The sequence below is a fragment of the Notolabrus celidotus genome, chromosome 4, assembly GCF_009762535.1.
Source record: "Notolabrus celidotus isolate fNotCel1 chromosome 4, fNotCel1.pri, whole genome shotgun sequence".
In the NCBI taxonomy this organism is placed as follows: domain Eukaryota; kingdom Metazoa; phylum Chordata; class Actinopteri; order Labriformes; family Labridae; genus Notolabrus; species Notolabrus celidotus.
Window position 1 is genome coordinate 16,404,306 of NC_048275.1, and position 27,106 is coordinate 16,431,411.

At 42.1% G+C, this 27,106-nt stretch overlaps 1 protein-coding gene and 1 long non-coding RNA gene across 5 annotated transcripts in view; one reads left to right on the forward strand and one right to left on the reverse strand.

The window, feature by feature from the left end:
- Positions 1 to 1,451: 1,451 nt before the first annotated feature.
- Positions 1,452 to 27,106, forward strand: part of dachc (dachshund c) — a 28,938-nt gene continuing 3,283 nt past the window's right edge. The window contains exons 1-8 of one of the 3 annotated variants that reach the window (XM_034682021.1): positions 1,452 to 2,284; positions 10,515 to 10,624; positions 14,025 to 14,135; positions 18,853 to 19,031; positions 21,705 to 21,825; positions 21,914 to 22,048; positions 25,848 to 26,044; positions 26,706 to 26,856. In XM_034682021.1, the coding sequence (XP_034537912.1) occupies positions 1,695 to 2,284; positions 10,515 to 10,624; positions 14,025 to 14,135; positions 18,853 to 19,031; positions 21,705 to 21,825; positions 21,914 to 22,048; positions 25,848 to 26,044; positions 26,706 to 26,856 (1,594 nt within the window). In that variant the 5' untranslated portion in view covers positions 1,452 to 1,694. The remainder of the gene's footprint in view (positions 2,285 to 10,514; positions 10,625 to 14,024; positions 14,136 to 18,852; positions 19,032 to 21,704; positions 21,826 to 21,913; positions 22,049 to 25,847; positions 26,045 to 26,705; positions 26,857 to 27,106) is intronic. The other 2 variants (XM_034682019.1, XM_034682020.1) reach the window with 2 other exon arrangements.
- On the reverse strand, positions 21,509 to 22,663 carry LOC117811629. Of its 2 annotated transcripts, none has more exons than XR_004631034.1 (3): positions 22,470 to 22,663; positions 21,920 to 22,005; positions 21,509 to 21,810 (listed from the first exon to the last, which is right to left on the reverse strand). It is a non-coding gene; the product is annotated as an uncharacterized LOC117811629 (long non-coding RNA). The 2 variants fall into 2 exon arrangements; XR_004631033.1 differs by having other exon boundaries at positions 21,916 to 22,005.

Genomic DNA, 27,106 nt, shown 5'->3' on the forward strand with positions numbered 1-27,106 from the left:
TCTCTCCCTCTCTCTCTCTTCCCCTGGAGATACTCATGTTAAGCATAATTAAGCAGATTTGATTAGCATCAAGCCTGGCTTCCTCTCTTGACTTTTAATGAATGTAAATCTACCATCTACATCCTAAAGATTAATTTCTGCCAATTAAAAAACACAAGAGGGCTTATTGGAGAGAGGGGGGGCTGTGAGGAAAAGAGTGTTAAAGTCCTTTGAGTTGGAGTACAGTCGGAGTTTTATCCTCTTCCCCCTTGTCTTATGGTGAGATGGTCTCTGGAGATCTGTGTCTCTCTCTCCCTCACGACCAAGATCATTATCAGCACAATGTTCCGTGAAAGCCACTTTGAAAGGACTGCGAGCTCCATATGTAAATGATGGGAGTGTGTGTGTGCGTGTGTGTCTGTGTGTGCGGATTGGATGAGGGAGCAGTACAGGGAACAGGTAAAAGGGTCGATTTGTCAAACCAAGGTTATTGGCCCCCCTTTACTGTATGAGCTTTTGTTTAATTCCCCCAGTCTTTCTTGTTTGAGATCCTTTTCATTCAAAATCAGACTCAGATTGTTGTCAGTTTAAGACCATGCTGGTATGTTATACAAATAGCACCTAATTGGTTAGAATGGTGGTGGGGGGGGCTTATCCGGCAATAGTGATTGACAAAAATGATAGGTACTTTTCCCTTAATTTCACTGACCGTCTTGACCTAATTCATCCCTAATTTAAACTCCTGTATGAATTTATACATCTATTCAAATTTGCAAAGAAGAGTCCTTTAAGTTTAATATTTCACTTCTCTATAAACTGATATTACTTGATATCAAACTTGATATATTGTTTAACTTTATTTTATCTTATTGATTTTATGATTTTATTGTTTGTTTTTATCCATTATGTTTCTGTACAGCACTTTGGGTCCAGCTGCTGTTGTTCTTAAAGTGCTTTATAAATAAAGTTGAGTTGAGTTGAGTATCAAAGTCAGAAAAAAATACAGATTTTTAGGGGCTTTCCTTGTGATTTTGATAAACAAGGTTGTTCAAATTTCTCCCCAGTTCTGTTTTTTATTCTTAATTTTTTCTATGAATTTACAAATCTTTAAAATTAATTTTACAGATTTTACAATGTCTCTGTAATAACTGATATTTGTAAGTGAAGAATATTTGCTCCCAAGACAAATTCCTCCAGGAATCATATCACAGATTTTTAAGGATAATACAATTATAAAGCTGTTAGTCACAATGATGTTGTGGGCAGATCACAGACAGATTGAGAAGCCTACCACAGATATACTTAGCCCCATCACAAGCATTAATATGAAAGTCTCTTTTGGTTAGGCGTTCATAAATAGGCTTATCCAAAGTTTATGTAGGCTAATCTTTGCTCTCTCCCCCTGCTCTCTCTCCCTGTCTGTGTGAACGTGTCTCTCACTCTCTAAGAAGCCCAGGCTCCTCCTCTTTATGATAATGTGACAGTAGCATCTCCAGCTCGGAGACAAGCCTCCTCTCATTCTGACTCAACTATGTGATCTGTTTTTCTACACACAGACCCTGTTTTCTGTCCTCTCCTCTTTTATCCCCCCATCTCCTCCTCGGCAAACTCAAATGCGCAGTTCACTCTCGCAATACCAACTACATTTGTTCAGTGAAGTTACTTTCTTTAATAGTTTACTGAGAAGTTAACTTTGTCCAATTTAATTCCGGGACATGACTACCATGGCATCTCCGGCTGCTCCTGTTCTGCTCTCAGCCGCTCCACTCGGTCACCTCCCGGCTCCGAGTTCCGTCTCTCCGGCCACCAACTCTCCGCCACCTGCAGCCACCTCCGCTGCTTCATCCCCGGCTCCTCCGCCGGCGACTCACCCAGCGCTGCTGCAGCAGTTCCGGGCGGACCTCCTACTCTCAAACGGGACCCAGTTAATAAAGCCCGGAGGAGCTCCGCTGTCCAGCAGCGCTAAGCCCGTGTACGCCACGCCGTCGCCCGTAGAGAGCACGCCACAGAACAACGAGTGTAAACTGGTGGAGGTGAAAGGTGCCAAACTGGCCTCGTTTACGGTGAGAGACACGGAGCTCATCTGCCTGCCACAGGCTTTTGATGTGTTCCTCAAGCACCTGGTCGGCGGACTCCACACCGTCTACACCAAGCTGAAGCGGCTGGACATTTCTCCGGTGGTGTGCAACGTGGAGCAGGTCCGAGTGCTGCGGGGGCTCGGGGCCATCCAACCTGGGGTGAACCGGTGCAAACTCATCTCCAGGCAGGACTTTGAGACGCTCTACAGCGACTGTACCAACGCAAGGTGAGCGGGGGTACGGATGATGAGTAACGGGGATAGAAAGTGTGTGACCCAGCAGTGTCGCGGTAGATACGGGGTTACCCTGCCAAGTTTGTGGGGGGCGGGTGCAGCAGGTGGGGTTATCCAAAACAGGTAAGGGTTCCTCTGCCCATCCAGACTCAATGTAAATACCACTCTGGAGAGAACTGGCACAAGAATCATATTAAAAATGGATATTTTATTCTATCATATTCTAGTTGTTTGCCAATTTGAGAGTGAGTTACTTCACATCATAACCTATAAAAATACAAGTGTAACATCTCAGAGTTAGCAAAAATTATAATTTACATCTATAGGCAAGTGGATAATGAAAAGACAAATAAAATATACTCAATTGAAATACATTGTGAAACATTTCAATTAGAAAAATCATACCTATATGTTGCCTAAAGCCATTGTTTGGGATGGGTTTTAAAGTGACATATGTATAATGCTCTTTCTTAAAAAACAAGGTATCACATCATTTCAGGACAGGGCACTTGCAAGTGCTTGAAAGCCTTTGAAATTAAAAAGGTAGAAATGCCTCCAGAATTATTATTATTATTATTATTTTACATCTGAGCTGAAGGAAACTCCATAAATGTACTGAAAATAAGATTTTGCTCATACTTGAGTCTGTTTACATGTGATGATGACTAATTGAGCGTCCAGTTAACCTCTCTTTTATTTACCACATTAGGACTGCTAGGCATGTCTTTCACTAATTAGCATTTTAATGGATGATAAACGCTGTGATGGTGATGATGGAGATAATGAATTTGAGTAATCTCAATAAAGACAAAACTCTCTTAAAAGTTTGTCATGTTATCATACGCTATAATCTCCCCCCCTCTCTCTCTCTCCGACACTCAGTTTCACTCTGACACACGCACATGCACACATTGAATCTGACACTGTCATTCTGAGAAATTGATTCTTCACAGAAATTAATTAATTTTCATTTGGCCCCAAGCGGCAGCTTAAATCAGGACAAGCTCACTCACTCACTCACTGATCCCTTAGCTCTCTCTCTCTCCTTCCTTAATAACTTGCTGTCTTATCATATCAACACTCTTTAGCCCTGAGCATCAGAACAGAAGAGATGATTAAATGAATTCTCGGTATTTATGATGCGATTATGTAAATTAGCTGTTTTGCAGAACTCTGATGGTGACCAACTACATGGGTCATCAATCCAGTGCACCGCAGAGATGTTTGGATAAAGGGGCTAAATTGGCGGGGATTTGTGGTTTCCTGGAGCCTCAGTCTGCTGGTGTGCATACCACATGCTCTCAACAGCATGGGTTTGAATCCAGAGGAGTTTGGATTAGCCTTAGTTAGGGGACTTTTTTCTTTGTTTGATGGTTAATCCCTGCTCCTTGGAGCATGAATGATCCAATTTACACCTGTCATTAAATACAGATAGATGATTCTCCAAGATGTGCACAGATTGCAAAGCAAAATCTACTTTTATATGCTTCCTGGCTCTATTTTTATTCCTCAACTACTTATGATTTTAAATCCAGGTGTTAGCATTTGAGTCAAGCTGTGACTTGTTGAGCAAAACTAAACACACAGTGAAAAGAAACAACTATTGTGAGCCTCCAGCTCCATGCGCGTGGATTAACACCTGCGCTTAAGCATTCAAGGCCCTCCAGCAAAGACAAAATCCAGATGCATCTTCTGGCAGCTTTGGGATTTCTTCTGTGTCAGGTGTTAATGGGAATGTTGTTCTACAAATACACAGCCTCTACCGTCTCTAATTATCGACATAACACTCAAACAGCCTTTAGTTAATGAGATCTGAAAACATCACTCATCTGAAATCTTCAAACGACTTCCGTGATTCTTTGTCTGAAGGCTTGAAATGTGCTGTGGTTGCCATAAGTATCCCCTCCCACCCCCCTCTCATCTGCATTAGAAGTTCCTAAGTAATCCCTTGTGTGGATGGGGAAACAAACAGTAGCAGGTAAAGAGTCAGGGCTCAACATGGTCCTCGTTAAGGCAGGCAGGAAGGCTGGCCGGGCAGACTCAGAGTTCCAGAGAACACCTCCAAGAATATGATGTTACATCTCTGTGACAGCGTCAGGCCTCAGTGAGGGGTTTTGTTACTGATTAAGACAGCCATCACTTATTATTTTCCAGTCCAGCACAGTCAGACAGGCTGCAGGAGAAATAACAGGCCTGTCTGATGGACTAACATGACTAACAGAATGCTTTACATGGACTCTTATGACTGTGAGTTCATTCATTTGTTCCCTTTGAAGAGTAAAGGGAAACGTCCTCTGTTTATCATTGTCTTTCCTTCTCTTCTTTGTCTCACTCTTGAACTCCTGCTGGGAACACACACACACACACATACACACACAAACACACACCCTGACCACTGACTCATCAAACCATGAAAAGAGGCCGACTTCATCCTAGTTATAATTCATGCATAGGTGGCACACAAGCACACACTCCCCCTGTCACCTCCTCACACACGCACACACATACACACGTACACACACTAGCACCCATGGTCACGCCTGTGTGTTTGCTGGCTTTGCTGCTAAATGACATTAGTTCCACAGAGAGAACATGGCGTGTAGGAGGCAACCTGATCCTCCGTCCCTTTCTTTCTCCCCTCACAAAGAAACAGTTTCATTCTCAGCTAGGGACACACATCAAACAACTCGCTTAGGTCAAACTGTGTGGGTGTGTGTGCTTGTGTGTGAATGTGCATTGATACATGGAAGACTTACACTGCATGGAGTACACAAATGCCATCCCTCACGTCACTTAAAAGTAGTGTAATATTGCAAGAGACATCTCTTGTTACTTTTTAACAAAGCATGAGTGGATAACAAAACACATGGTTTCTGAATTAGCGCATGTTTGATTCACAAAGGCCTGAAAGGAGCAAGAGATATTTGTCTTATATGCAAGTGTCTGCTAAATTACAAAATCAAAATTGCCACAAGTACTGCAATAATGACAAATTCAATAAAACTTGAGCTATGGAAACTTTACTACAATTTCTAGATTATTTGTATTACTAGTTTTGGGCTTTGGGGTTTTGTTTTGTTTATGGATAAAGAAAAATCTGACTTTTGCTTGAGAAAAATTGTGATGGGACTCTACAGAACTTTTGACGTATCAAAGTCAAACTGATACAATACAGCGTCATAATCAAGCAGCAACCTCCGGTCTCAAACTATGAAGCCCATGCGGAAGTGTTATAAACTGCAATACATTGAGAATCCGCTTGAGGCTGGCTGCAGAAACACCGGAATCCACATAGACCCCAATTCAAAAAAGGCGATCTTTGCAGCATTAATAAACATGTTTAAAGCCTGGTTCAAAAAACGGCTTGGCGCTACGTAGCCAATCTCCCTCTCGGCACACACTGTACCGGGGTGAATTTTTTTCTAACGTGACGGTTCAGAAGATATTAAGATTACAAGTTTTTGCCCAAATAAGGACATGACTGACGTGACTCCCGGTCGGGAACACAGAGCTGTTGGCTAGGAGCCTCTAACTCCGCCCTTTTACGTCACACTCTGCCTGGTTGAGTTCTGCATTTCCAATATGGCTACCGCTGTCGATTGGCTTCAAAACAGCGCTCAGGAACAGATGGGTGACGTCACAGATATATCCATAATTTATACAGTCTATGGTCATAATATATGATACAATATGATATATTACGATACACTACCCCAAGATATGATACAATACGAGATGATACAATCGACACGATACGATACTATACGATACAATACCATACCATATACTTAATTATCCCCATAGAGAGACTCGTCTTGGACTCATTTGCTGCACATCTAATCTGTTTCCACTGTATTATTATTAAATGAATAATAACAAAAGAACAAGAATACACATCTTATAAGAGAGACCCATACCAAAAATGTACATAACCCCATTGCACATGTTCCACATGAATCCAAACACAGATAAGTGAAAAAGATAACACCACCATGATGTATTTAACTGCCCTATTTGTCAATATACGTTCGCACTCTTTTCAAGTTATCTGTTTTTAAGTTTCCCAAAATGGGCAAATTAAGAGTCTTTCCAGAAACAGTGTTCATGACACCCTGAAGAACAAAACAAATTACATCCGATACAAGTGTTTCAAGGACCCAATTTCTATATTAGACCTACCTTTGAAGAAATTGTCCCAGTGAAAAGTTTTCATATTGTGGCGTGTTTATTAACCAGCATTACAGGGACACAGTTTTTGAGGGTGTGTTGAGGTGTGATGCAGAAAACACATCTGTCTCTGTATTAAACTCAATGGACGCACAGTTTTGTCTTGCTCAACTTGTCTTGGCTTGATGCTTACAGAGGTAAAAGTAAAGATATTTGTTTTCTGTAATCTAATTGTAAAGAAACAAATCAGGATTTTGGTGTTGTGTTGCCTCAGACCTGTGTTGAGCCGTTATTCTTTGCAGGTCTGTACAAAAGTCAAGTCAAATATGAAGGAAGTTAAATTAAAGGATGAATGATAAATGAGACAATGCGGCCTGTGGAGTACAACAAAAGCCCGCTCTTTGTGTTTCTCTGTGGTGCACCTCTGCTGCGCAACTTGGCAGTGTGAAGATGGTGTGTGTGCATGTGTGTGTGCGTGCGTGTGTTTGTGTGTGGGAAGGTGGACTCCTCAAAGCAGAGCCCCACTGTCATGCCATAACTCACTGTCAAAGTCAGCAGTGCTAGGATGAAGAGAAGAGGGAGGAGGGCTGTGTGTGTGCATCTGTGTGTGCATCTGTGTGTGTGTGTTTGCGTGTGTGTGTGTGTGTGTGTTTTTTGGGGGGGGAGGGGTGATTAGCTCAACTTTAACCTCTGCACTCTTTTGATGTTTTATAGAGAAGAAGAGCATGATGAGATAGAGGGGGCCTCCATGTCTTCTACTATGACAGGTTGTAAGGGAGTACACACTTTGGCGCATACACACACACATGCACAGACACACACACACACAGTCTTCTTGACATCCTCTTGACCCTGGAATGTGGAAGAGGAATGCACAGTGGTATCAGTTTAGGAGATCAGATTCTTGCCTTGATCAAACGCCCTGTGTTATGTGTGTGTGTGTGATCGAACGTGAAGATGTGTGTGTTATCCTGCCTGCTTCTTTCATGACATCATCACACAGGCCTCTCTAATAACAATGGCGCATAAAGCTTTTTCAGAGAGGAAGATCACAACATCAATCTTTCCCTTCCTCCTCTAACCAGCAGCATAAGTCTTCCTGCGTTCGGCAACAGCAGTATGATTTATCAAACCGGACCGTGACGGCGAATACAACCCCGCGTGATAAACACAGATTGAAAGGATGGGAGCATGGGAGCTGTAAACCGCTGCTAATATATTCCAAACAAAATCTTGTTTGAGCTAGTTTTTTACCACCCTCTCTGACACACACTCTCATAAACACACACACATACACACACAGCTGCTACCTATCAGCACCTCAGTCCCTCCAAGCCAGTAGCTGTTCCACTGTTTTGACTGTAACACTTCCTCCTCTTTCATTACTTTTCTCTTTCCCCTTTATGTGTGTGTTTGCGTGTGTGTGAGTGTGTGTGTGTGTGTGAGAGAGCGAGATCTGTCATCTTTGTTATGTTTTGTTTCTGTTCCACCTGCGCTAAGCTCCAGCTGCCATGTTTGGCGTTTCATGTTTCAGGTAACACACACGCCAAAGCTTGGAGGGCAGGACTCAATGTACGGAGTACCCTTTAAAAAAGTGTGTTTGTGGGTGTATGTGTGTGTGTGTGTGTGTGTGTGTGTGTGTGTGTGTGTATGTGTGTGTGTGTGTGTGTGTGGCCAGTGTTGGCATGAGGGAGGACGTCTGGGTGAGATTTTAATTAAAGTTTGAGACAAAGAGGTCATAAGCCATACACCCCCTCCTCTACACACACACACCTTGTCCACACACACTCACTCACACACACACACACACACACACACACACACACACACACACACACACACACACACACTCACACTCACAATGCGCTGTTTTCTCTCTTCCCCCTCCTCTCTCTCATTCCATCCCCTCAGCTTGATGACTTTTCCATGAAAGGCTTTTTCATTAATCCTACCTCAGGGAACCGGTGCTCTCCAACCTCACACACACACTTGCACACAAAACACACACTCGCATGCGCAACACACACACACACGCACACACACACATAGACCTCCCTCCACGGGTCACTTTGATGTATCAACGCACTTGCAGACTAAACACAAAATTAGGTTCCACTTCTTTATGCCTCTTAAAATGCAACATATACAAACACACCCTCCCTCCAAAACACACACGCACACTCACACACACACACACGCACACACTCACAGGCCATTAATTAGTGAGTTCAAATAAACAGTAGTAAGGGAAAGGGAAGTGGCTGCAGTAAAAACCAACCACAGTCTTTGGTCTTTAATTTTTTTGATCCCCCCCCCCCCCCCCCCTGTGTTCGCTTCTGCATTCGTGCATGTATGTATGTGTGTGTGTGTGTGTGTGTGTTTGTGTGCATTTCCGTTTGTGTATGTTTGTGTGCTGATCTGAGGTGTTTCAACATTGTCCGCGTGTTGCTTTACCTTCAAACCTGAGCTCTAAAAATACATTTCCTGCTTTTGTTAAGCACAGTATGCCGCTCTATATGCACTACACAAAATATTGTGTGTGATGTGACTGCACCCCCCCCCCCCTCCACCCTTGTAGAAGGAACAACACACACTCCCACGCACACACACACCCACACACTTACACCCAAGTATTCACAACTTCATCCCTCTTGCACATTCCTTACCGTCTGTCGATCTGAGTGTCATGCTGTGTGTGTGAATATCAGTACGTCTACCTGAGTGTGGTTCTCTCTCAGACACTATCTATGGGTCTGTGAGTGTGTGTGTGTGTGTGCGTGTGAGTGTGTGTGATATCTGATGTCAGCTGTCACATCCCAGTCGGTCTGGGCCCATAATAAGAGACAATAATAACAACTCATTAAAACCGAGGGCAGGAACTGTGGAGCTCATCGGCTCATCAAATTAACCTTTGAACACTTCATACACACACACACATTCCACACTCACACTGGCACCCCCACACACACACTAGCTACCTGTTTTTCTCCCACAGTTAGTGACTGCACAATCTTTCTCTCTGTCTTTTTGTCTCCCTCCATCTTCCCCCCCTTTCTCAGCCAGTGGGTGTGTCAACAGGGGATTGGTCCTTTCTGCTGGGTAATTGATGAATTATATGCAATATGCAAATGAGGCGCCATTAATCTCCTGACTGACAGCTTCGTTTATGGGGCCTTAATGACGGCTGGATTAGATTCTAATTAAAATCTGCTCAAAGACACCCCACGCTAGGAAGCTGCTGCTAGTCTATCTCTCCCCCTCTTTTTTGTTTTTTTTACTCTTTCTCAACATCTCCTCACCTTTTCCATCCATCTCTCTGTCCATTGCTTTCCACTCATTTTCCTTTCATCACTGAATCTTCTCCTTTATATCACACTCAGACGCATACGTCTGCACTAACTCATGTGCACACTACCCTACAGACTCATGCTAACCAACGTCAGCCTGGTTTGAAAAGGAGATGAGCCGCGCTGGTTGTCATTAAGCCTGATGTGGCCCGTGTCATTTCCCCTGTCAGGACATTCACACCGTTTAGTCAGAGCCAAAGTGATGTCTGACAGCTTTTCACATACTTCCTCCAGGATTGATTGAGCATGCCCGGCTCAATCAAACCATGTGAATCTGCTCATAGTCACAGCTTTTACTGAGGGAATCTGTGACATGGCGGGAAAGAAGTGGAATGGATGACCAAATAAGGATAAGATGGGAGCGTAAGGAAGGGAAGGAGGCGAGCAAACACATTTAATAAGCAGACAAATGAATGAGTAAGCTGAACAGTAATGAGGTGCTTTATTGATGCCATAGGGAAACTCGTTTTTTGCTTGCTCGTATCCACGGGGAGGTCAGATTTGCAGCACGGCAGCCTTCCTGGAAGCGCTCAGGTTTCAGTGTTTCTGCTTGTTGACGCTTCAGCAAGATCACAGGTTTACAGACTGAAGGACACAGTTCCTCAAATCAGGCCACCCATCTCAGGCTCAGCGGGATAAACGGCTACAGAGTTGAGTGAGGTATTAAGCTGCCTAATGGCTAATGTTAACTTGTGCTTTCTGCCCCGCAGTTCGAGGCCCGGACGACCGCCCAAGAGGCTGCAGACCGTGACAGAGGGCGGGACTCACCACATGTTGTCCCACAGCGGTCTGGTGCATGCTGGGATCATGCCTCCTGCAGGTGACCACCCAAGCCTCACCATGCACATGCAGCACAAACTATGTATCCATGACCCCGAGCGGGATAGGGAAGTAATATCACACAGGTGCACCGACATATTTAACTGCCACCAAATCAGGAAGAAGTTTTTGAACGTCACAGAACAAATTTGACACGTAGTGCAGAAATGCTCGAAACATGCCTTATAAGTGAAGTCAGTTTACCTTTTAAGTTTTTACTTACCATAATCATCCTTTTAAAAAAGTTTGGAAAAAATGTAATTCTTATTAGATTTTCTTTTTCACTTAAAATTGATTTGGGGTTTTAATTTAATTCAGTTTAATCCATGTTTTATTCTTTTTTTCTCCAATGGACCTTGTTTGACAAGCGAGGTAATAGGCCCATTGTTCCTGACCTCTATATTCTGGTAACAGCATTTTTTTACTTAAATTTTTCCATAATTTTTTGCTCAACACTGACCAGAAACAGTAGTCCTGCTAAAAAAAACACATTGTGCATACATATTCAAGGGCAAGATGTCTGTACAAGTAATACAGACGACAGTGTTGTGCCCCATCACAAGTTAACCTGCTCAACTGAGGTTACAGCAAAACCGTACCCGACCCTTACAACAGTGCAAGAAGTTGCTCCAGTTCAAATGAGGCCAATCAAAGACTCAGCACATTTTACAATCAAGGTCTATTATTAATAAGACGATGATTACGAAGGGAAGTAGAGCCTGTTTGTCCAACCAGATGGCATCTTTAGGACCATTAGGTGATAATTAAAGGAGGAGAATAATCAAATAAAAGAAAGATGTATAATTAAAATGTTCCATATTTTATTTATCTTTGATAGAACTTCAAACAAAGAAAAAAATAATCACTGGAAATGTTATAAAATTGGCCAGCAAACATGAAAAAAAGTCAGTTAAATACAGATGATCCACTCTAAATTATCATAATAATAACGTGTGGGGAAAAGAGTCATTTATTACACAGAGCTTTTTCATTAACTGTCATAAGTTGTGTTGAGCTCATTACACATCAGTGATATGAATTCTGCTGCATTAAACACTGTTAACACTGTTATCACTAATTGTAATGCTGAACTCAATTCCTTTAAGTGATCAGTAAAAGAACAGTTAAGTAAACTACTGTTGAATTAGTGTAGTTAAATACTAATAATAGCTCACTTAAAGAAGAAAAGATTTCAGTTCAGTTCACCTGCCACTGTACTCTGTATCAAAGACCCATCAAGAAAGCCCCCCTGACTCTCTAAATCCTCCATTTTTCACTAGCTTCTTTTAAGGTCAAGGTTTGTAATCCTTCAGTACTGTACAGTAGTCACAGTCCAAATCCCCATTTTGGCTCCAGGAGGTGTTATAAAGAGTGAATTAGTGTTGCATTGCTTCAGCCCTCAGAGATCCTGTTGGTTCAGTCTTTATTTTGTTCTTTATTCAGCTGTTGGAAAGTAAAAGCAATGATCTGGCAACCAGCGGAGTTACTCCATCAGTTTAAAGAAAGGACAGGTTGCTCATGCAGAGTAGATACAACAAGGGGCGGCTTTGTGTTCCCCCTGCAGACCCTATCATGAGGCGTTTTATCCATCATCAATAGCATGAGGAGGCGGGGCTTTGGGTGTTGATTAATAAAATTAGCATACGCACTGCTGACACGCCACAAACAACTCATAACTTACACAGTTTTTTTTCTTGGATTAATCATGCACAAAGTTGTCTCCTACATTGAGTCGCAATCATAATTTTTGGCATCCTAATTCTGTAAGTACTTTTTAAAAAATCTCGCACCAGAAGAAGGTATCAAGACGTTTTTGATGTTCTTGTGTATATAACACTTACAACCCATTTAACGTGTCTTCAACTATGAAATTAAGTTTCAGGGTAATTAGATTGTTCATAATGTAGAGGCAGAAATAACAGGAAATCTGATATTTGTAATATCTTAATCTATTGTTTTGTATTTTGACTTTGAAATAACAGTCATAGTCAACTGCCTGCTACATAAATGCCAAAGCACTGCTTGTTCTTGTCACAAACAGTTGTGTGTGTGTGTGTGTGTGTTTGTGTAAGTGTGTGTGTGTGTGTAGCCAGGAGAAAGGAAGAAAAGTAATTGTTGGCACCTCACCGCTCTCAAAGTTGCCCTTGGCTTTGTGCTCTTCACTGCAACCTGATCTTTTCATTCCCCGCCTCAAAAGAAGCCATTTTCTGTTAGCTCCGCTTCCTCTCACTGTTCAAAGGTGCTTGAGTGTGTATGTGTGTGTGTGTGTGGGTGTGTGTGTGTGTGTGTGTGTGTGTGTTTTGTGTATGCGTTTGAGTGTTCAAGAGCATCTTTCTCAGTGGGAAAAGAGTCTTTTTCCACCAAAGGAGAGGGCACGGCGGCAATGTCAGCGCCACTGATTAGAACCGGCCACATGAGAGGCAAGAGAGAGACGGAGAGAGGGAGGACATTTGAGGCGTAAAAGGCAGGGAGAATCTTTGATGTGATCCTCCTTAGTCTCCTTCCCTCGCCCTCTTGCACTCACACACACACGCGCGCAACACGGTGGCTTATGTCCCGCTGTGATGCTGACATTTTGAAAAGGTAAAGTAAGGAGAGGGGAAGGGTGGAGAGAGGAGAGGAAAGAAGATGAGAAGAAAAGGAGCAATTTGTTGTGGTTGTCTTGCACACGCAGACTCTTGAGCTTAGACGAGCATCGTATGAGAACAATAAAATGCTCAGGAGTTCAGTCTCCTCTGAATGTTTAGATGTATCCAAGATCAGGAAATTAAGACTTATGGTGTGTTTGCATTTCCTTGTCAGTGTTTGCACAGTTGCGCGGATCGTCCAACTTTAATAATTCACTGTGTTTGTCCGTATTAGAGCGAGAGATATTTAATTTTCTGTGGCATAAGATGGAGTTTTAAAGGTTACTCCGAGGGTCAAACTACCTTCTGAGGTTCAGGAGAAATTAAAATGCAGCTCAGCTCTCCTGCCACATTTTGTCACTCTCTATTTCATATTATCCAAAAGTGCACAACCTCTATTAAAAAGTATCTCCACTTTTGATCTAATGCGTCTAATTCCTGCAGATAAAGAAGTGTTTACTGGCTAAAAGGTGGAGCTGCAGCCGCCTTTGAGTGTCGTCCTGTGTGCTGTGCTGTGGGTTGTGATGTCCCTGTGTGGGAGAGATGAATGTCTTGGCTTGTTCCTATCACTGCTGATTCCCTGGCAGACTAAACGGCCGGTGCAGCGGTGCAGTCAGAATGAATGGCCGGCCTCTGTCTTTCCATGACAACCTCCAGCCTACCCACTGCTCTAATCCTCCACCGGGGCCATTGATCTGCCTCTTTATTGATCCCTTCTCTTTCTCTCTTTCCTTCTTTTTTCTTTTTCTTTCTTTTTGTATCCTTCTCTCTTAGATCTGTCTGCCCTGGCCAAGAAGATCAAGCTGGAGGCGATGGCCAGTTACCACAGTAACCACCAACATGGCCGATCAAATGGGGAGAACGGGGACCACCACCCCGGACTAGGTGAGTTCAAATTCTGCACACATATGTTTAATCACAGTCATAAACACCTCCCAGTATTTGCTATCTTCACATATCTGGGATGCTGAGGCAAAATGGATATAGCGGCTGTGTTTCTGAGCCGCTGCTAAACCAAGCTGATGGGGAGGCGCCGTTTGCCTAGTCGGTTAAGCATGCCCCCATATACAGAGGCTATAGTCTTTGTCGCAGTGGTCCCAAGTTGGACTTCCGGCCTCTACCATTTACTGCATGTCTTGTCTTCCCCCACTTTTCACTCCCCACATTTCTTGTCTCTCTCCAGCTTTCGTATCCAACAAATAAAAAATAAAAAAACAAGCTGATGTGAAAGAAACAGGATGTGACATCACCTCTACTGCATGTAGGTCAACCATAGACTGTATAAATAATGGTTGTAGTATCGTGACGTCACCCGTCTGTTCCTGAGCGCTGTTTTGAAGCCAATCGACGGAAGCAGCCATATCAGAAATGCGGAACTCAACCAGGCATAGTGTGACTTAAAGGGGCGAAGTTTGAGCCTCCTAGCCAACAGCTATGTGTTCCTGTCCGGGAGTCAAGTCAGTCATGTCCTTATTTGGGCAAAAAGTCGGAATCTTAATATCTTCTGAAGCGTCGCATTAGAAAAAAATTCACCCCCCGTACAGTGTGTGTTGATAGAGAGATTAGCTCCGTAGACCCAAGCCGTTTTTTGAACCAGGCTGTAAACATGTTTATTACTGCTGCAAAGATTGTCTTTCTTGAATTGGTGATGTGGTTTCCGGTGTTTCTGCAGCCAGCCTCAAGTGGATTCTCGATGTATTGCAGTTTATAACACTTCCACATGGGCTTCATAGTTTGAGACCGGAGGTTGCCGGTTGAGGTCAACATACAGTTTAAAGTAACTATGAGTATAATGAGTTAATTCTTCAAATTAAATTACAAAGGCACATCTGGGTCAGATCAGACAAAACTTAAAGCTCCTGCAAGGGACTTTTGTTGTTTGTTGATTTGGCGCCCCCTGTGGACAAAGTGGTATCTCGTTTTTTTCTTTTCTGATTTTATCCAATACGGAGTAAAGTATCATTCTTCCAAAACAAACTCATCCTGCTTTCTTTCAACAGTTAACTGTATCACTCATCGAGAATCTTTGCAGTGAAAAATGTCTAAAAAAAAGAAGCATCTTTGTGGTGCATGATGTCTGTAACTTTGTCGGACACCTACCCCCAGCCAGCGGTCAAAGACAACACAAATAACTGCACAGAAATAGTCCATCTTTTACTGATATTTAAGTCTAATTTTGGAGGTCATAAAGAGGCAGCAATAATAATTTCAGTCTGTTCCATAACCAAATGAAAACTCCTCACAGGAGCTTTAAGGATCAGTTTAGCTTTTTAAATATTTTTGAACAACACTCATGTTTTTTGGAACGTGTTGAAGGCCGATAAGTGTGAATTTTTACTCCATTTCTATTTGTTTGCAGAATTGTAGGATTCAATAGGATTTGTGTTGTGTCCTGAAAAAAAACCCCTCTTGGTCATCCGCTCTGTAGCCTCAAAGTTATGCCTGCATCATTAGCACACATTAGTCATCACATCAAGAAAGCAGAGACCCAAATAAGCTCCATTACTCACGCTCAACATGGCATATTGTGTCATACTGAGTAACATTTGAAGAGGATTTACTGGAAGGAAGTCGTTTGCTTTTCAGAGCTCTCATTTACAGATAAGTCACTTTGTCTCTGAAAGGCACAAAATCACATCATTTTGAATTGAGTCCCTTTTAGCTTCCTGCTATAACTTTTGGTCATATGTTATTAAAAAATTGCCCCCTTTACTGCGAACGATCCCTGGCTTTGCAGCGAGGGAGAGCGGCCAGCAAAAGTAGAGCACCGGCATACGTGAGCGAGCATGCAGGGATGATAGAGAGATGAATAAGATGAGAGGCTGAAGCCAAATCAATAGTCTTCTCTCTAATTCACTATCCTGAATGCAAACGACAAATGCCGGACAATCGATGGCGGAACAGACACACGCACGTTCACGCACACTGGCTGTAACACACACACACACACACACACAGACGCAAACCAAATCGGACTCACCGCCCCCACTGTTATCGACAGGTTAAAGCGACATCAGTGTGTTTAGACAGATGACAGGGCTTATGGAGCGTCTGTGTGGAATACGCTATCAACCTGGGACACACACACACACACACACACACACACACACACACACACACACACACACACACACACACACACACACACACAGACACACTTATGTTGCACATGCTGCAAGGGTTTAGGGACAGAGATGGAAAAGAAGAAATTATCCATTTGTTTTTTAGGAATTAACAAAGGAGACAAAATTAAAATCAACTTATGTTTAAGCTCTGTGTCTCATGTTTTTGGCTTTGTTTTGGTGTGTTTGTGCTTGTAGTGAATTTTTCTCTCATCCATGCCTGTAAACAACCCCACTCTTTAGCATTGTTTACCATTGTATACACTCGGTTACGACTGCCAGCATCTGCGTGCAGTTAGGTGGCATGGTAACCACGAGCCATTATAAACCTGTAAAGCTTAATCACTGTTAATGATAGAGTCAAGTGGAAACACACACAGTTACACACACACACACACACACACACACACACACACACACACACACACACACACACACACACACACACACACACAAACAAACACGCACACACAAACCAGCAAAGCGAATACATTCACACAATGTGCTTTTTCCATACCGCCACCCACGGCCTTATGGGAAGGATAGGCCCCTACCAGAGCTTTAACCACTACAAAGGCAATCTCAGATTACACACACGCACACACTCACAAATGCTGAGTGTGACACCTTATGGGCCGGGGAAGAGCGGGGAGCAGCCATTTCTGCATTTAACAAGATCTTCTGGGAAATTTACAGTAACTGTTTGTTTACAGTAATGGTTTGTTTGGATAAACATAAGAGAGGCACTTTGACTTTTGATGTTTTTTAATGAAACATAAGAGAGAGTGATGGGAGGGCAGAGCGAGGGGAAAAACAGAGTTAAGAAGACGGAGGGAATGGGAGTAAAAATGAAATTTAAAGGTGGGGGTTGGGGTTGGAGCAGGTTGGGGAGGGAGGGGGGTTGACAAAAGTAGAGCGCTGGCTGGTTCCTAACCCAGGCTTGATATTTGGAGTTGGCTGCTAGTTGATTGCCGTAGCATCTGGTTATTTAGCTCCATTCAGACTGATCTTTTGTTTGGATTGGTTTCTGCTCTGGGCAAGTGAGAGACTAATCTGCCAAATGCACAAAGCACTGCACATATGTCCGGCGAGGCTCGACTCATAAAGTCAACGCCTTACTCTTTATTTCTAACTTTGCCTTTTCATTCTCTTTCTTCCTCTCTCCCTTTCTTTCTTTCTCTCCTTTTCTTCCATTATTTGTTCTATTTCATCTCCCCTCTTCAGATAGCCTTTTTTTGTTTCCGTCCACTCGTTCTATTATTTGTGACAATTGTGTGGAATACAGTCCAAGATTTTTCCCTTTGTGTTTATAATTACCCAGCGTGCATTGCTGGCCCAGCACCAGGACTGCCATCAGCTTCTTTTGTTCCACTTCCTCCCTGTGTTTCTTTTGTTTTTGTTTTTCCTTTTATTAAATGATAAATATTTATGTCATTTTCTCCCCCCACCCTCAACCCCCCCCCCCCCCCAAAACAGGATTGTTTGTTTCATGAATAGAGGGACTGCAACAACCCACTAGGGTGCTGTTGGGAGGAAGGATTTTCTTAAAAGATAGTGGATGCTTGTCTTAAAGAGAGGAGTGTGAACAACAGATTGGCCGGGATAATAAGACTTTGGTTTGAACCGCTGAAAACGTGTTGGATTATTGTCAAGAAAGAAAAGTTAGCTGGTTTGTCTTAATTCCACAGAGGCTGAATTTGTGCTTTTACAGGTGACATGGAAACCATTTGAAGAGTCCAAACAACACATTCAGGCCATCACTGTCTTCACATCTTTGTGTTGTAATGAGCAGGACAAGTGTTTCCCGCTCATGTCCTCTTCTGCTCTCCCCTTGCGCTTATCTTTTTCCACACTCGACAGTTCTAAACCCCTGATATGCACACTCTCGCATCGTTTTTTTGGAGTTGCAGTTAAGAGGCAGAACAGTCATCCAGGTAAATCTGACATCACAGGGGAATGATCATGGTGTCCAGTTTCAATCACATCATCAGATAACCAGAGACACTGTACGCTTTTGGATCAAATCACAGGATTGAGCAGAGGAGAGACTTGAAGTTGTAATGGCTTGATGAAATGGAAGCAAAAATTAGAGGAAAAAGAAAAGATACAATCATGTGGCCTTTGATTTTTATTGAGTTTTAGGGTATGAAAACATGTTTTTTTTAAAGAGAGCCATATAAAACTGAAACGTGATGAGATAAAATTAAAGCACAACCTCAAACTAACAACAGACACAACAAATAATGTATTAATACACACAAATATGTATCTGTTTACACAAGTTGTACGCCTGCACTCATGAACAAGCCTGTAGAGAGTGTACAGTAACATTTTAACAGCCTTTGAACAGAACTGCTGCTCTGACCTTTGCAACATAAGAGCAGCATCAGCAGACTCTCACTCAACTGTACAACTGTTCCTGTGATTCTTCATTACTTCTCTTTTACTAATTCTACTTTCATTTATTTTCTAACCACTAGTTTTGGATCAGTTGCCCTTCATGATGATGTCACATCCCCTGATTCCTGCCAGCCTGGCGCCGGCCTCCGTTTCCATGGCGATGGGCCAGATGAACCGACTGAGCACGCTGGCCAGCATGGCCAACATGGCGCAGCTCCACGCCAAGCCCCCCGCCAGGGCTCCCACCTCCGTCATTAAGGTGAACTCAAAGGCCCATCAGCCCTGTGCATCCAACCAGCAGCTAGTAATATTCCATGTAGAGGAGACACGCAAGAATTCACAACATGAAATCTGACTTTTAGATTGACATACAAGAAAATAAAGAATAGTCTTAGACATCCTACATTTGGATATTTCTGAAAAAAACCCAGACAGAATTAAATTAAACTTCCCAAGGTCCTTAATTTTCCTTATACTTTTACCTACGTAAGAGTTAAGATTTTGATGATTGAATTAAGTTAAGAATGTAGGATCAACTTTATATCCTTCTTCTCATTGGACTACTGGAGGAAATGGCAGCTCTGGATCACCACCAGAATGTAATCAGTTTTTCCTTGGCTCACGGCCAATCCAATATCTATTTATATATTTTACGATCGTTTTTATACAGACAGAAACTTTTGAATAAAGTTGGTCATTCTTCCTCAAACAGTCCTTCGTCCAATGATTTCCTTCTTTAGTCCAACTAAAGGAGTTTTTGGATGATGATGTATTTCCAGAATTTTCTTATCGTGTCAGCCCTCACACAGAGTTACATCACAGCATGTCCTCATCAGTCACAGGAAGTACCGTCTCCGGTCATAATCTTAACGATGCAGACCATTGTTTTAAAAACTCTGGGCTTTGTCCCAAAGGTAGTTTACGAGGCTTTTTGAAATGAGCTTAAATTTTCCAGTAAACACCAAAGAATGCCATAATGTGTGGTAAATATCAGCCTGTCCAAGGATGTCATTTTTCTTTTGCGCGTAGTTGATGATTGAAAAGACAAAACTAGAGGTCTGTCTGTTTTATGACATTGTTCTTTTACGTGAACATTTTTTAAATCTACAGCTATATGACTAAATCTAACCTTAAAGATATGGAACTGTTAGCTGCTGTACTATAAGCTATCTGGTAAGCTGTTGTACTGTGAGCTAATATTGTTGTGAGGCAACATTGCCACCAGTTTTTTTTTTTTTTGTGATCAAATTTTTAATTTTTTTTTCCTTTCCATATAATAAAATGAAAATAACCCTAAAAATAAGGTATGGATAGACATATGGACATTTAAAAAAATACATGTTCACATACCTATACAAAGGTTTATATACAAATACCATGAATACACATTTAAGATAAAATAATAATGATAACAATAATGATAATAAATTAATATAATACATAAAAATAAAACCCACCCATTCCCCGGATTCAGAACTACAAACCTCAGTTACATGTTACACCTGAGACCCACAGAGGCTCGTTTCAAGTTAATACCAAGCCTGTATAGCAGAGTCTTTTGCTCCGTGGACTCTGGATATCGACAACTCCAAATAAACAATGTCCAAATATGTCAGAACCCATGCTCAGAAAGAGAGTGAGTGTGGAGGTTCCCAACGTGTGGCAACTAGTTTTTTTTCCAGCCGAAAGTCCAGCCAACAATGCTCTTTTCTTGTCCGGGGTCAGGCCTAGCCACCAATTTATTAAGGTGTAAATGTAGAAGCCATCTCTGACAACATAGGTGTCACAACTTTTGAACTTGCAGCTTTGAGAAAATTTTGTCTTTCTAGTGAAAATGGTAGCATAACCCCTATTTACAGGCTCAAAGGACAAAGACTAGCCTTAGCTACAGCTGCACCTAGCTTATCTTACTCCCAGCTCTCTCTTTAGATCAAAATAAACTTTTGATTGTAATTAATACAAATTTAGTTTATCACCCAACAAGTTGAACTACTAACAGGTATGTTCAGTCATTATCAAGAAGAAAAGAACTGAACTATTTTAGCTAAAACCTAGTTAATGTTAGCCTAGCGTAGGAGAATAGCATTTTTTTTATTTATTTTTTTTATTCACCAATTAGTGTATAAACATGTAGTCAATACAGACATACTAACAAGTACAAACATTACAAAACATGGAAGGACACATTTATACACTTGTGAAGAGAGAGAGAAAACAGAAGAGAAGAGAGGGGAGAAAAGGAACAAAAAAACAAAATGGAGAACAAAAAAAAGAAAATAATAATAAAAATAATAATAATAATAATAATATGAGCAATCAATAAGAGTATTAATGTGGCAATATATTATAATAAGAGTGACCAATAAGTAAAATAACTCTAAGACCAAAGGGGATGAAAAAAAAGGAATAATAATAACTCAATTGAAAAGAAAAAGAGGAAAAAAAGAGATTGAGTGAGGGAGAAGCAAAAAAATAGAATAGCATTTCTTTTCAGCTGTCCTCTTTAATAGAATTCACTTTATGTGGTACTAGCTTTATCTGACATATGATGTGTTTTATCACTAACTTTATTTTAATCAAGTTAAAAATTGCAACAGTAGATTGAAAGACAGTAAAAAGAAATACTTTGACCTGTGAACTATTAATGTTGATTAAGAACCTAAGACCAAATTGAACACCAAAAAACCTTGTCTGACTTCTATGTTCGTGGTTTGACATTCAGTAAATATTAATAAATCCAGAGTTCAACGTCATTTTATTTGGAATCAAAATATGACAGTTATTATGTAGGTTAGGTAGTTCGCTTTAAAATATCAAATTAATGTTACATATTTCACGTGTTACAGTTTTTTGTGGGTTTTGTTGCTACTACTTTCCATCTTCGAAACAAAGTTTTACATCCAAATCAAAGTTTTGTTTCGTCGTTTGTCAGGAGCGAGTGCGTGGCAGCCCCTCCCCTTCTCCCTCATTGGAGGATGCTCAGATGTCATCCAATCACAGCAGCAGCGTTTCAAGTTCACCATCTCACACAGAACGCACTGCAGAAAGCACACGTATGTATTCAAAAAACAAACAACATACATATGAATTACTCATGCAAGGATTTTTGAGAATGAGATTTTTTCTATATTTTTGTTGCAGACCCACTGGACGATGGCGTGTCATCAGGTCACAGTCTGCTGGGGCACTCTCCTGGTATGGTGCAGGCAGCCAGAGAGACAGAAGTGACCTCGCTGGATTACAGCAAGGAAAACAAGAGGAGCCACAGTGACAGAGGTGAGATACATTATAATGTCTGCAAAGCTTGAGATGAATTTACTTCCAGCACAAATTAAAAGACACATTTAGATGTCTAAAGTATGATATTATATTAGTCTTACATGACACTGGTTCAAAGACAATGTGAGCTTCCTTGTAAAGGTCAAGTACGTGCAGTTTTCTAAGATTTCTTGTCACACTAATCAATGATTTAATGATTATTAATGAGTAATGATTATTTCTCAGACAAATCAATTCCTTTTGAAGAAAGTCCATCAATAAAGTACAAACAGGTTCCAGTCAATCCATCCAGTCATCATTCACTTGTGGCAGCTGTGTGTCAGTTTATTTAACACTGTTTCTAAAGAAGACGGCTTCCTAATGCTTTGACAAGAAAGAAATTTCTCAGTAACAGGTCGATAAGGATTCACAGGCTCACCCCTTCTCTCCTCCTCCTCGCTGTCAGTGCCCCCCCCCACTCCCCACCGCGTGCAAAGACAAATAATTCTACAAAACAGGGCTCCATTAGACCAGGAAGCAGTGTTACATTAGCGAGCCATTTGCCGGGCCGCGGCCTAACGAGCCAGGCGGCCTCCTGCGCTCTCAGCTGGACCTCATCTGCATAACGACTGCCTCCCTGTTGTTAGGGCCCGCGTTGCCACGGCGCTGCAACGTCAGTTGTTTGGTTCTCTCTGTCAGGGAGGTTTGCATTAGCTTAATGAGGACTGCTCAAGGACAAACAGTCAGCAGAAATCTACAGCGAGAGAGAGAGAGAGGGAGTTTGTGTGTGCACACGTAAATGTATTCTAATACTGAATCACATTATTCAGTAATCGAATCTGAAAATCACAAAGGCCTCTCAGGTAAGGCTTCAGATGCTGTCAGGTATCTGTAAACATATTGACAAAGCACTGATGGCACCAGCAACGTGAATGCCATGCATCACACATTGCATTTATGTAATTGATTCTCAATTGATTTTGCTGCATGCAAATGAAACACATGTGCGATTGCTGGATTGCCAGCTTTTGTATTTGACCTACAGCATCACAGGAGAGGTTTATCCAGGATTGAAGAGAGTTTCAAAGAGCACTCCAGTGCTGTCACTCTGTCAATCCATCGCATGATAATCTCTGAGTGTGTGTGTGTGTGTGTGTGTGTGTGCGTGTGCAATGCAGTTTTTGGCTGTGTGTGCTGTTTCAGTGGTCTTTGAACAACGTATCCATGCAGCAAAGATCAGAGGCCATCCCTGACACCTCACTCCCATTAACCAAACATCAGCAGAATTTTATTCTCTCTCTGTCTCTCTTTTCTCTCCCCTCCTCCCGCCCGTTCTCTTCCGCTGACTGGCAGTCTTCACGTGGTGAAGTTCATTAGCCCTGGGGACGGGTGGGAGAGGAATAAGAGAGATGAAGTTGGGAGAAAAGAGAAAAACAGACAGTGACCTTGGTTAGGGAGATGGGTAAATGATCAAACGAGCTGGCAGCCGTGCGCATGTGTGTGTGTATTTATGCCAAACGTGTGTGTGAGTGTGAGGTAAAGTAGGCGTAAAACAGTAACTCAATAAAGGATCAGTCACATCCAAGGAGCCTGGGGAGCCCACGCTGCTGACTGCGCACTTCAGCGGCTACGAGTGCGTGTGTGTGTGAGTGTGTGTGTCTGTATGTGAGCCACGGGAGTGTAGTTGGATGCCCTCCGCTGAGCTCGCCAGCACCTGCTAATTACCTTTCTCTACAGAGCAATGCTTTTAGCAAGAAAGAGGGAGAAAAGAGAGGAGGAGAGGGGGGGGGGGGGGGGGGGGGGGGGGGGTACTGCTTCTCATCTGTGAAACACCTTGAATGTGACAGTTGCCAAGACGTGAGGCCGAGGAGGAGAAGGGGAGGGTGGGTGGATTTGGAGCAGAAGATGCTGTGGTCAGCTAAGTGGAGAAAACACTGTCATTTGTCACAGACGGAGAAAAGTGCCAGATATCACATCGCACGTTCACACTCGTCTCTGCTCCAATAACCGGCGAACTCCCAGGATGTCTCCGTCCTCAGTGGCTCGGATGACAGTAGAGCGAGCAAGTGCCTGATGTGGGTAAAAGGAAAAAAAAAATGCAGAAAACGGCTAATCTTCTTCTCCCCCACTGTCACGAATCGGGAACACGCAGTTCTCAGGTTTACAAACAGATGGTCATCCATAATGCAGCTTCTTAGCTGTTTTTACGGGAGATGTCAAGCTGTGATGCATTATCAATAGGCAGAGTGCCATCTAATAAAGGCTAACCACATTTTCAAAGCTCAAACCAGGACTTTGGCGTATGTGTACACACACAAGGTAATTAGTGCAAACACCTTTTTACTATCAGGCTTGATGTGTTCACAAGAAATGATGGAAATACATTAGTGAGATATGAATACAGAAATCTGCATTCAACATTGGTCATATATTTTTTTGGGAATATTGATCTAAATATTGTTAGACTAACAACAGATGAATGCATGGAAAGACTTAAACTAATAGGATACAACTTGCATGATTGATCTGCTGGTGGAAACTGCAGATTAGTATGAGTCAAATGAACAGCATTAGGCGTTTTTCCACCACAGGAACTTTACCCCGGGACTAGGGACTTTACCCCTGAACTATGTGCGTTTCGACTGGAGGAACCAGGGTCTAAATTTAGTAGATAAACTCCCCCCCTGAAAAGCCCATGCTTTTGGGGTAGTACTTTTCAAAGGTCCTGGGACTTTCGGTTGAACGTAACAGTGTTTGTGGAGTTAACACAGTTGTTGAAACACAGAGGGAGTTCCTGGGAATGCATCCTAGTTTAGTTATTTATTAAGATTTCAAAATATAATTTAATTATTATGTTTTTCTCCATACGTCACTGTCCTGATTTGCACAATCTACTCAGGACTTCAGCCCGCGGTCGAAACGCAGACAGCAAGGGGGGCACAGGAATCTTTTAGTTCAAGGGAAAGTAGTTCTGGGGGCTAAAAGACCCCGGAACTCTTGGTCGAAATGCACCTATTGCCTGTTTTTTGAAGAAGTGAGTGCACTAATTTTCAGTTGTTTTTTTTGCAAAATCATCAATAATATGAATAAAATGTGCTATAAAGAGAAAACATTGGGTAAAAACAAAGCTGCAAAATTGTATAAACCATAAATTGAAGATGAATTTTGAGCTGCTTTGTAAAAATCAGTAGCCGTTTGACATCTATGAGGTGAAAAGCTACTCCAAAGTCAAGAAGTGATATGAAAATATCACAAGACTTCAACATTTACCTTTTGAAGTGTTTGTTTTGAAGGTGTCAAAGCCTCCTGCTGTGTATTACTACCTAAAAGATCATCCTGGTATTATATATTTTAATTATTGTCAAAAAATCTCAATACAAGAGCAAAACAAACAACACATTAGTCCATATCTCTGTGCTTCACTGTGACTTCCTCTTCCTTAGCCCATCCGTTCCTGTTCAAGACATTAAAAACAGGTCGCAGATAGAATTTATACTCTACGTTTTTTGTTCTTTCAAAAGGGAACAGCTGGGTATTGTAGTTTTAAGCAGCCGCTACTCAAACAGAGGTAAACAGTGTGTTTGTTAGGGGCTGTTTGCTCTATTTGGTATTTGCACCAGCAGAATTTGGGAATGTGTCTTGTAAAGAAACAGCTTTGTACATGTTCAGGGTGATATTATATACACCCAGACATCAGGCTCATTCGTGTGTTTTTGTGTTATGATGGAGGTGTGTGGCTCAAAGGAATCCGAGCCTCTTCTACCCAGAAGAATATTGACCTTACTGACTAGACTTCAAACTGTCTCTCGCCCTCCAGACACAAGCTCCATGGCCACTCACACAAGCAGGGAGAGCTGTGATAGACAAGTCTACCAGAAACCCCCGTCAGGCAGGGAGGGCTGTGAGAGGGTGTCTCACCCCGCGGGACAGAAGCTCCCAGCAGGTCTCCACCACGCTCCCTTTATCTTCCCGGAAGGCTTGTCCTCCATAGAGACCCTGCTCACGAACATCCAGGTGAGGCTCTGCCGGGGCTTTATTATTATTATTATACTCTGAGATGAATAGGAAGGGAGATGAGCCACTCTTTGGGATTTCCTGAAATGGTAAATAGCAGAGCAGGCAGACATTTAGGATGTAGAATAATTGTGAAGGGCGTGTACTGACCTGCTTCTCAGATTTTACATGTCTTTGTTGGAGTAGAGTCACAATAAAAGCACTCTTTGGCTAGTTTTCAATAGGAATAAAAGACATGTTTTAACCTCATGTGACCCTTGAGGATGGCAGTTACATTTTTAACATGTAGCTAAAGATTAGTGGGTTAAAAATCTCTTTTTTTAAATCATTTCTTCCTTTCCTGTCTGACTAAATCCAGGTATTATACAACAGAGTGAAGTATCAGACTAAAATAATGCCAGAGGAGGAGCTTAAATCTTTTTGATCTCTTACAGTGAGGTGTTCATCTCTCATATTTACTGTGGCTCATTTGGAATTATCACCAACTTTGAAGTTTAAAAACACACTCCCTTTGTTAAAGTGCCATAAAAATGCAAATATTTACAGAAGATTAGGAGATCAGCTAAAGTGAGGGTTCTCTCTGGTGGCTGAAGAAGGCAGATGTCTCCCGCGCTTTACGTTCAGTGTGTAACCTGTTGATGTGCGCCTGTGTGTCTCCAAGCAGGGTCTGCTGAGGGTTGCCATAGAGAACGCCCGGGCGCAGGAGAAGCAGGACCAGCTGGAGAGGACGGAGCTGAAGATGGAGCTGGTCCGCGAGAGGGAGCTCAGAGAGACGCTGGAGAGGCAGCTCAGCATGGAGCAGAAAAACAGAGGTAGGTGGTCACATGGAGATGAAAACAGCAGAATCAACCCCCAGCTGTCAGAGTTAATTTTAGATAGTTTTACCTGGAAGTGGTTTCTTATTTCTGCTCATGTATTTATTAAAACTGGCACTGGATTGATTTTAATGTCTTAACTCTGATAGCTCTGCTGAATGAGGTTGATTTAACTCACTTCTAAGAGGACAGAACACCCAAAAACAGAATAAAATCAAGACATGGAGACATCATATTGTTGCGGAAA